The sequence below is a fragment of the Haliaeetus leucocephalus genome, unplaced genomic scaffold, assembly GCF_000737465.1.
Source record: "Haliaeetus leucocephalus isolate CR32 unplaced genomic scaffold, Haliaeetus_leucocephalus-4.0 Scaffold866, whole genome shotgun sequence".
Lineage (NCBI taxonomy): Eukaryota > Metazoa > Chordata > Aves > Accipitriformes > Accipitridae > Haliaeetus > Haliaeetus leucocephalus.
Window position 1 is genome coordinate 2,736,804 of NW_010973302.1, and position 10,920 is coordinate 2,747,723.

General features: G+C 46.1%; 1 protein-coding gene across 1 annotated transcript in view; it reads left to right on the top strand.

The window, feature by feature from the left end:
• The first annotated feature begins 372 nt into the window (after window positions 1-372).
• The window catches only part of DCC (DCC netrin 1 receptor), a 570,508-nt gene continuing 559,960 nt past the window's right edge, over window positions 373-10,920 (top strand). Inside the window, exon 1 of the mRNA XM_010583034.1 lies at window positions 373-463. Within this exon, the coding sequence (XP_010581336.1) occupies window positions 373-463 (91 nt within the window). The remainder of the gene's footprint in view (window positions 464-10,920) is intronic.

The window sequence follows — 10,920 nt, forward strand, 5'->3', positions numbered from 1 at the left end:
TTTTTTTTTTGCGTTGGACATGGAGCCGCCGCGACTCTTTTGATGCACGCCGGACGGCTTGCTTCTTTTTTTTTTTTTTTTTTTTTTTTGGGGCAGGATTTTCCTCTGTATGCTTTTCCAGCGGTGGGAGGACCCTTCCCCATCCTTCCCCGTCTCCTTGAGTTAGTTCCCTGCGCGCTCGGGAGCCTCGGAGCCTCCTGGACTGAATGCAACTTTTTTTCCTCCCTCCGCACCCCTTCCCCCTTGGCTGATCCCTGTCAGCAGGGACCGAAAAAGAAAAGCCCCGGCGAGGAGGAGGCAGAAGGGGCTTGTGCGTGCATGTGTGGTTGCTGCTGGTGCCCGGCACCCGAATCCGTAGGTGTGTGTTGAAATATGGAGAATAGTCTTGGATGTGTTTGGGTACCAAAGCTGGCTTTTCTCCTCTTCGGGTTTACGCTGGCGAGCCTGCATCCTCGAGTCTCCGGTAAGTCAGCTCTGCCTTATTTCCCTTTGCGCTCCGGGGCGAGGGGGATTTTTCTCCGCATCCCGAAGCAACGTGCCCCTTTCTCTGGTGCTAATGGACTTTTCTCACCCTCTGCAACCACGATTTTGGTTTTTCGGGGGGTTTTGTTGTCGGTGGTGCTCGCCAGCGTGAGCTTTTGCATCACTTCCCACAGATGGGAAGGGGGAAGCGGGGTTAGAAGCGCCTTGCGCAGCCCTGGAGAGAAAGGGCAGCACTGGAAAGAAGGAAATCCGTGGAAAATAAAGGAGAAATGTGGCAGGAGGTGGCATAATAGGTGTGTAAGCATGTGTGCCGTGGTGGCGGTAGGGTTAGTTCCCCTTCTCTTTTGCACCTGATCCCGCTTGCGATTGGATATATTCGCCTATAGCTTTTGGGGTCTGTGTGCTGAAGCCGAGGGAAGGGGTTGCCTTCACTGGGTAAAGGAATAAAAGCAGCAGATGAGTTAGCAAGGCAGAAAACGCGGTTATCCGCAAAGCCTCTTCCAACTCTATTCGGCTGCGATTCTTTGGGGCTGCACCTCTCTCACCGCTCTTGGCAGGCACGTTTTCTAATTAAAAATGGCAAAGCCAGTTGTGTGTGGAACCAGGGTAGGGGAGGAACGGAGGGGACTGACACAGTGATGCTCCGGGGCTACTTGTGCGGGAGGTAGAGAAGGGCTCGGCGGTACACAGATCTCTTATTCAAAAAGAAAAGAGAAATGGGAGCGTGAGCCAAGAAGTGTTAGGAACTAAGAAAGTGCAGCTTTGATTTGCAGCAGGCTCGGGGTGTGAGTGCATGGTGGAGGGAGATGCGTGCAAGGAAATAGTATTCTCTAGTGCTCATTTAATTTTCTCCAAAAGGAAAGGAGGAACACTTCAGTAGCAGAAACCTTGGGAAGGGGGAGTCTGGAAAATACAAAAAGGGATCTGAGCACACGTCTGTGCACACTGCTTTCTCAGCACCAACGCAGGAACAATGGGAACCAACTCCCCACACCACGCACACCAGCACTAAAGCAGGTTTTTGTGATGGGGAAAGTGCTGCATATGAAGCGTTTTGCGAAAGATCCTCAGTGTCTTCTGGAAAAGCTCAGGTTATATCAGCTGTATGCAAATGGCAATCGCCCACGGAGGTGGTGCTTCCTTTAGACAAACGGGGGTATCTTTTGATTGTCCTGATTTTGGGGAGTTAGCAAGTAAACTGGAAGATGCTTCTCTGCCAAACCAGGAGGTTTATTTTGCATGCGCGTGTACGCACGTTTGTGCATGCGTGTCTCCAGCATTGTCCTCTGCAATTACTTGCGTGGAAGGTGGGACCCGGGCAGTGGGAGCCGGATAACGAATAGGTGTCTCTCTTGCCTTTCCATCTTAAAGGCTGGGAGACATGGCAGTGATCCTCCTTCGTGAAAGATGATTGACTCGCAGGCTGCTTTGCTGCCGAAGGAGGGGATGGAGCGAGAGCCTCTGTGCGTGAGCGCCTGAGGAGTGAAGGAAACCGTGTGCTGTGTCAGGGGCCAAACGTGCTGCAAACCCACTGCTCCCACAGCATCGGTATTGTTTTGTGGTACACGGAAGAAACAGGGTGTTTTCCAGCAGCCCATGTTGGCTGTGCGTTTCACGCCCCATCTACGATACACAGGTGTTTAGTGCACTGATTTTGAAGGTGGCATCTTTGCGTTGCACCCAATTCCTCGCACTGCGCTTCACAAGCTGCAAATGGGCAAAGTTTTCCCAGCGTCGCAGCCCCGGGGGCAGTCGTGAGTTTGTGCTTTCCTGAGCGCCCCTGTCGCCATCCCAAGTCAGCCGACAAAACCGAATAAAGCGGGTCTTGCCCCTTTCGGGTAAGGCTGCAGCTTCTGCTCATGGCTTTTCCACTCCACCCGCGAGCTGGCGCGCTGTGGGCAGGAGGTGCAGGCAGGAGGTACGGGCAGCACGCTGTGCCTGGCACGGCACGGGCGGGCGGCGAGCACTGCTAACAAAGGGCTCCTGGAGATGCTGCACAATGGGGCCGGCTCCTCTCTTGCTCCCTGCCCAAAACCCAGAGCTGCCGTGGGCGTGCAGGGGTGCGTTCAAAACTTTGGTACTAAAGGGCAGCGGCGCGTCCATGTGCGGGCAGGGACACGCTGCTTCCGCGCCGGAGTCAAGTCCCGCGCCTGTCGGTTGCCATTGTGTGTGAGGGGCAAAATGTTTTGGGGGATGAGACAAAAAGTAAAGCGCAACATCAGACTCTTTCTGGTTAAAAACGTGCATAAGTGGACGGAAGAACAGATGATGGGCAGTGTTTGCCATTTTGGAAAGAGACCGTGCAAAACGTGTTCCTGATAAAGGCAGATGTAAATTACGTAGCATTTGGTCGTTATGGTGCTGTATGGCTTGTTCTTTGCATGTATTAAAGTAATCACAAAATACCTTCCCTTTTTTTTTTTTTTTAATCTGTAGGTGGGAATTTAACTCAATCTCAAAGGTTTTTTGTGAATGGCTTCTGTGTTTGGTGTCTTTGACTCCCACTAGATCTTGGTGAGAAATTTAGTGTTAGTGCAGCATGTCAGAGCCCAGCGATGTCTGGGTACTATGGCAATCACTTCTGTGAGTGGTGCAGTATAAATCACCAGTGACCTGTCACAGCATCCATTTCACATGTGCTGCAGTTGCCCTCTGTGTTATGAGCCACCACATGTATTATAGGAGTGGGGTAACCACCGTGCGTTCGCGAGAGTATTTTTAAAAATGGAAATGAGCTTGGTTGAGGATGAGCAATTTACATTTGAGTAGTTTTCTTCTTTCTATAGTTTGTTGAATATTTTTGTATTCAGCTCTTCCTGGTTTAGGTCTTTTTGTCCTCACTTCCCCCGTCTCTACGTCCATAGGGATACAGGACTAGTGCTGGCTTCGGATACACAGTCCGGAATGTTTGTTTTCAGTGAAATTATGCCAAGTGTAATGATGACCAGATTTCACACTCGGTTCATTTATCCTTGACTGCTACTCCCTTGTCCTTCCTAACACAAAACTTAGTGTGAAAGATCTATTCCAGGGCCCAAGACATGACAGTGCCGTCAGGATATTCTCCTTGTGTTTCTCTTGTTTGTCTGAACCCATCTTTGCCTGTTTTACGCTGGGTGACAGTAAGGTCTTTGGGGCAGACTGTAAGGGCTTTGCTGTGCAGTTTCACAGCAGGATCATAGTCCGCAGTGAGGGCTTCCAGGATCAAAATGATTCATAAAAACATCTACGCTTGTCAAACTTAGAGAAGAAAACCTGTGGGACTGCTTGCTCCAGACGCAACTTGCAATCCAGGTGAGTTCTTCATGTCATCTGACCGAGCTTAATTTCAGAGCTAGTGCACTGACCTGGCTGTTTGTGTTTTCCTGGAGCAGCCTGGATGGAGATGGAGGAGCAAGTGCTGCCTTCTCTCAGCCCAGCCAGGCTTTCACGCTGCTGCCAGGGAAGCAGAGCGCCTTGTTTTGCATCCCCGTCCTGTCTCACGTTTTGACTGGCAAAAGACTGGTGCTGTATGTGGGCTGGTATTTCCCAGTAGGCTGTTGTTTAACACCATCCTGCAATAATCTGGATTCTGCCTGAGCTCGGTCTCTGAAGCGTGTGTTGCATGTGATGCCTGGGTTGGCCTCTTCTAATGGGAGACTGCTGTCAATCCGGTGACATGACAGCTAAAATAACTCTTTCAGAGTCATTCATCAGATGCTCAGCGCACGGATTTTCCACCAGATGTCCTTTAGAGGGCCAGTACTGATTTTTAAAGTGTTATTTTTATGAGATAAAATAATGCTACAGAGTTGAGTGTTTCCAACCCGCCTGCTTGCATGGCATGTCCAGCTGCAAGGACAAAACTCTGCAATGGGTTTGCACCTCCATTTTTGGTCAAAAAGGTTGTTGCAGAGACTTCAGCAAATGTGCTAATGTGAGTAAGCTGTGAAAGAAGTTTGCCCTTTCCTGGTATTTTAACATCTTACCAGACTAAAGCTCGCCTCTCCGGTTCCCTTCTATGCTAGCCTAAGAGAAGGCTTAGCTGTGCCACTGTGCAGGTGTAGGGACACTCAGACCCGAAGGCTACACACGAGCCAACAGGTAGGTTCTCACCTCAGGTTTGCTGTTGCAAATCCCTTGACTGATGCAATTTACAGAAGTTAGTCACTTCGTGCATTGAACAAAGCGGTTGTGAAAGAAGCTGATGCTCAAAGAAGGGACCATGTTTTTACATGCTTAATTTTCCCTTTTGCTGAAATGCAGATCTGTAACAGCGTGAGTCAGTGCAGCCAGTCTCTTTGTTGTAATACAAATAGATGGAAATTTCTTAAAATGTTGGCCTTGCCTGAATAAAAAGTATACTGATAAATTCCACTGAGGCTTTCATGATTAATTAACTGAAGGCAAAAAAAATCACTTGCTCTGTTAAAATTATCCCTTGGGTGAAACATTGACCTAAATTTTTGTATTTCCATTGGAATCCAAAGTAAACACGCTGGCCCTGTCCTCGTTTTCCTTAGATCCCTCTTACCGCAGCCACGGTGCCCTGGGCTGGACGAAGGAGCAAGGGCATCGGCTCGGGAGGCAGCACCCAGGTCTGCAGGGTGCAGAGCAATCCCCACTCCTCTGGAAGGCATCCGCCACCAGGTGCTGCTTGCTATTCCCCAAGTCTCTGAACACCCTTACTTTTAATTTGACCAAGTGAATTCCTTTCTCCATGCCGGCCTTAAAATTCATCTGCTGAAAAATAGGTACCGCGGCGTTCCTCGTCGGAACTGCGAGGTTGTGCCCCAGGCAGAGCTGGCCTCAGGTGGTTTGTGGGGAACTGGCTTCAGTACCCGTGTTTATGCCATTTTCTGTCTGGCTCCCTGGTGAATATTTCTGATGCTCGCTTTCAAGAATTTCTTCTCAAATGTTTGTTGTGGGGATGGCTTAAATTGTTACTGGTTCTGGTCCTTGGGAAATAAATCTACTTCACGTGTCCATTACTTATCTCCTCCTCCCCATCCCCTTCTATAAACTTCACAGTCTCTTTGACCACTTCTGCTGTTGAAAAGCAACAGTGGTCTCCTCTGTAAGATAAAGGATGCTCGATGCTGGGGAATCTTATTTTTAATACCGGTGGAGAGCCTTGGGCGTTTGAGATCTGCTCCTTTGGGTCTTCTGCACAGCCTCCTGTAAGGAAAACTTATCAAACTATGGAAAGCGATGACTGAAAGTGAAGTGTATCTCCTGATTTCTGACAGTAAATTCACTGGTAAAATAGAGTATATTATTCCTGAAAGATAACACATCAGATAATTGTAAACCTAGCAGAATTGTTTCTTTCTGACAACGTTTCTCAATTTCAGCTTTGATGTGAAAGGCTACAGCTAAATTGGGCTAATGACAGAACATCTTGCTCGAGAGTTTGGAGATGTCTGCACTATAAAGGAAACTGAATTCTCAGAGAGGCACGATAAATGCACAGTTAAATGTCTCAATTTCTGTCTCAGTTTCTGTCTCAGTTGATGGCAGTCATTTGTCGATGGTAATGCCAATATGTGCTGTAATTTTATAAATGCTCCAAAGTATTCAAAATACATTGAAAACTACTCTAAATTGCTGCCCGAAGTTTCAGCAAAATACTGGTTGTCAAACAGGGAAGCTGAAGGAATAGTATCTCCTTGGAAATCACATTACTGGCCTGAAAACTGGGTATCTCTTGCCCTGCGAAGTAGAGTTTAAAACAGGGAGGCTACTGATGTTTTGGTGATTTTGTTTACTTTTACGGTGCTTTATGAACAATCAGATTCACTGGATTGAAAATGCGCACCCAGGCCATGGTCACACTTCCCTGGGCCAGAGGGCTCACAAGGTGCCTCCCCTCCCAGCTTGGAAGCAGAAGGTGAACAACCACCAGCTTTGTCATTTCCAAAGCTTTGATACCAATTTCCACCTGTTTTGGGAAACAGGTCCGGACCAGCTGAGAAGTTTGACTCATTGAAACAAATACTGCTGTTCTCCTCTGGGGTTTTACAGCAAGAACAAAGGGTGACAAAAATAGATAAAGTGTAAAGATACTGGAAATTATACAGAAAAGCTCCTGTTCTGTGCACATAGCTTCCTGGACAGTGAAAACACCCCCAACCACCAGTGCAGGTGTTTATGACAACATTTGTTTTAGTTGGAGAGGGTAGCGTAGTTGGGCGCTTACTTTGACAGTGTTACGAAATGCAGAATTTATCCAAATCACGGAGGTGGTGCTTGCACGATATGGATGTACCGTGGGATGAGGATGTACCGTGGGAGCTGAGGCTGCTCGTTGGGGAGTGGATGGAGAGCTTTATAAATTGCAGGGTTATGACTCTTTTGAGAGGCTCTGTAGATTAGCTGAGCTAAGGTCAGCTCTTCAATCACCAGAAGAGCTCCACAATGAATGACAGTCTCCTAGTTCATATTTTTATCATTTATATATAATAATAGTTTCACAAGCTGGTGTCTATGTTCTGTATACCCTGTCAGTCAATGGGGGCTTCAGGTGTGCTGACAGGGACTGTGTCTTGCACAGGTGAGGAGCTGCATTTCTCTATTTCCAAGTTGCCTTTGCTTATTGCTTTCCCTTTTTTCCCTTCAGTATCATAGCTCCGTTCTTGTCTCCTATTTCTCAAGTTTTTGTTTACTCCCACCGCATACCTTCCACCATCTCCACAGTTGCCTGATGCTCTATCAAATCTCAGTGCAGCACTGCAAGTACAGGCTGTTTTGGTAGAAGTAGCAGCAAGGTTACTCTTGGATATGGGTAGCTTCTACAATGAAAGATTAAGAAAATAGAGAGATTATTGGTCTAAAGCTAACTATTATTTTAGTTCCCTGCTTGCTCTGGGGTACACTCAGTAGAGATTGTCATAAAAAATAGCGGCACAATGTTTGTATTCTCTGCCTGTCTGGTCACAGATGTGAGTCTCAAGGCAAAGCAGCTAAGGAGAAGTCCTCGCTTGAGCCCTGTATATGATACACTTGTGCATGTACTTGAGATCTTGCGGCCAGGATGGGAACAGATAATGTCACTAAAAGAGGAATCATTTGCTCATTTAGTCCGTTCTGCGTACGGACAATCCATGTAACTTCACCTATTTACCTTGCAGCGCTGTGATCGGCTGGAGAACGTTCTCTCTTGGCATAGCTAATTGCATGCACTGGGTTGCTGTTGGCTTGCTTGTTTTTCCTTTGTTTCTCATTTGAATTTGCTTGGGTCCAGTTTCTTGCTACTGGTTCTTGCTCTGCCCTTCCTTCCCCACTAAATTAACAGTGAATTCCCCCTGAGAAGGTATGAAGTTCAGTGAAGACACATCTTCATATCCTTTCTGACAAGCTAAACAGATTGGTGCTGGATGGATGCGCCGGTGCTGCCCTGAAGGGTCAGGCAGCCTGATCTGCCCGTGCTGCTGCCCATGCAGCCGAAGCCTGTGCCCATCCCTGGCCCATCCCACGCCGATAGCTGCGCTGCTGGCAGGAGCAATCCCGGTGAGCCAGAGGTGGGTGCTGTTGGCATAGCTAAACACCGACCTCATAAATATTTTTTTTTAGAGGCTTAGTCCAGGTTCCTCGTCCCTTTTTCTTGGAGTGTATTTTGAGGAGGAACATAGAAGTGCCCAGCAGCCAAATCTGGTTCAGCGAATTTGAGAAATCTTGGTTCAGAAAGTGTCCAGAGGCTCATGCCTATGTTAGCGGTGCGACCTACAGCTAAACTGGTGGGCATTTCTGTCTGGCTGTCGAGCTCTGAGAGCAGTAATTAGACGAAACATGACAGCTCTGGACAAGGTCAATTGATATAATTGCATAAAGTGTTTCTTTCTAAAGGCAGGACTCTCCGAAGCGTTGCAATTAAAAGCTAAAGGTTGCTTCCCTAGGAGTGGTGTTGACTTATGAGCAAGGAGTGGGCTATCTTGGGGCTGACAGCAGGTACCGAGCAGAGTTGGGTGCTTCATCCTTAGCCCACAGCTACCCAAAAGGGCTCGTTCGGTGCAGAGTTCATGCATGAACCCCCTTCCCCCTGAGTCTCTCTCTGACACTCTTCCTCTCACCAGCCAAAGACTAAAAAGCATTTTAAAAGCATTCTTTGGAGTTTCTATCCACAATATTCATTCTTTGTTTCCTCTTAGAAGCATCAGGGGAAGAAGACAGATATTTCAAAAGGCTCTGAGGGGTCTTTGTCCGTATTCCCTTCCTTTTTTTTTTTCCCTTCTCTGCCTTCTGATGATCAGAAGAGGAAAAAACCCCTTGAAACTTTCCCTCTTCTCTTCCCTGGTGCTGAAGACACTCAACAGACCGCTGTCGTGGTGAGACCCAAATGCACCAAACTGTTGACTGCTGAAGCAGCAGTGCGTTTTCTTGCTCAGGTTGGGGTTTTGATTGTTGTCGTCTTGGTGGCAGGCGCTTGTGTCAGATGCCAGGGAAGGACCAATGCAACTTTTCTGTAGGACTGTAATTAGTAATCATGGTTTTGTCTGGAGTTTGTGCTGAACCACCCGCAGAACGGCCTGAGCGAGGGCCATGGAGGAGGGTGGTCCAGCAGAAGGGGGTGTGTATTTTAGGAGGTGGGTGTAGATGGCATTTCGTGTGTGTGTATATGTATATATATATATATATTTCATGTGGTTGCAGTGATGTGGGGTTTTCCCCATATTCATCAAATTCTGTAAATTTCGTACTCATTTTCCAAATGTCATGGCACTTGTGTTTCTCTTATCCAAAGTGAAAATCCTTTTTCCTAGTTTGTCCCTCCTTTGTTGTATTATAGGTGCTGCTGAACATGCTGTTGGTGTGATTGGTTATCCTTATTTCCTAAATGTTATTTATAAATTTGGCAAAAAGGCCCACAATCCCCCATTCTGCTTTGGAAGGAAGCTTCCTACATGGTTTTCTGCTCAGAAGATTGAAAAGGTTTAGATGAATTATTGAAGAGGAGTCTGTCATACATATGAAAGTAGTTAATGGTCTTAGATTTAGGCTTTGCTGTTAAAAAGGACGCTGGGATTTTTATGTATTTATTTAGGGGGGCTCTGGACATTTTTATTTTCCCTGGACACAATGGAAAACCATGTCCTCCTGTGTGAAGAACAGTGTGAGGTGAGTTAAAAAGTTAAATTAACCTGACAGCTCGTGTTTTACCGTTCATGATTAGGAGGATGCAAAACAGACAGTTTCATACCGCTGGATAGTGTCAGAATGGCTTTTTTAAGTGTCCACAGAGATTTATAAATGTAGAAATTTTCTGTGCCTGTGACAGAGACACCAAAAGGGGCTGATAGCTCCCACGGTCCAAGTGTTGATAGGACGTTTAGCAAACCAGCCGTATAAGGACACTTAGAAAAAGGTATTAATGCACAAGGTTTTAAAGTGCTGTACGACTGAGGGTGTTGTATGTGCAGTGCTTTCTGCAAAAATCATATGGTTTTATGTTTTTAGATTTCTGATGCTAATTGTTTTTGACATTAAAAGTAAGGAGATACTCAGTGCGGAAATTAAAACAACTGTGCTTTGCAATAGCAGGTGCGTGTTACAATAAATATATTCAGTTCTGGTGGAGACTGTTACACGTGGCAGTTTGCTGTGATCTCCCTCTCACGCAAATGTTATTCATTCGTTGTTTTCATTAATCTGCAATAAAGGTCATCTGGATGAAAGATTCAGGAGAAAACTGGGTAAACAGCTGTATTTCCATACTGCCCACACAATTCTCTAAGCCCACAGTAATGGAGAATAAATCAGATTTTTTTTAATCCATCAAATTTTAATGATTTGAACATTTATAAAAAGAGAGAGAAAGGTCGTTTCAATACATTAAGCCAGATTCTTAACCTGAATAAATCTTCACTGACTTCTGTGGAGATACCTTCACATCAACAAAGTCCTCCTAACACAATTTGTTGTTGATCATTTGCATTCCTTATATGCTCACGTAGACGCTGATTCTCTGCAACCAAATAGCTTTGCTATAGCAGGTGTATTGATATTAAAAGGGTTGTTAACATCTCTCCAGAGGGGGATATTCTGTTACCAGTAACTCTATCAAGCTTTTCCATCTGCGTAGGGAATTTGTCAGAAGCTGGTGTTATGTTATTAAAAGTATTAGTTATCTCTTGATTTGTGTCTAATTGAATTACATCATTAATAGAACTCAATTACAATCAATGGAAAATGATATCATTGCAAGGACAGTGGCCACTCAAGGTTGTGAGTAATGCTTTGTGCTCAACCAACCACTCACAAATGGGGCAGCACCATGACTCTCTTAATGAGCAAATTTTCTGATCCTGACCGAGGGGAGGTTTCCTACTTAAATGGGCACGCTGGCTTGGAGCCACCCAAATCCCTTGGCACCGTTGCTTCATTGCAAATTGTTTTTTGTGAATCAAGTATGAAATGGTTTTCATCTCAAACATGCAATAAAATAACACTCTGGCTCCCCCC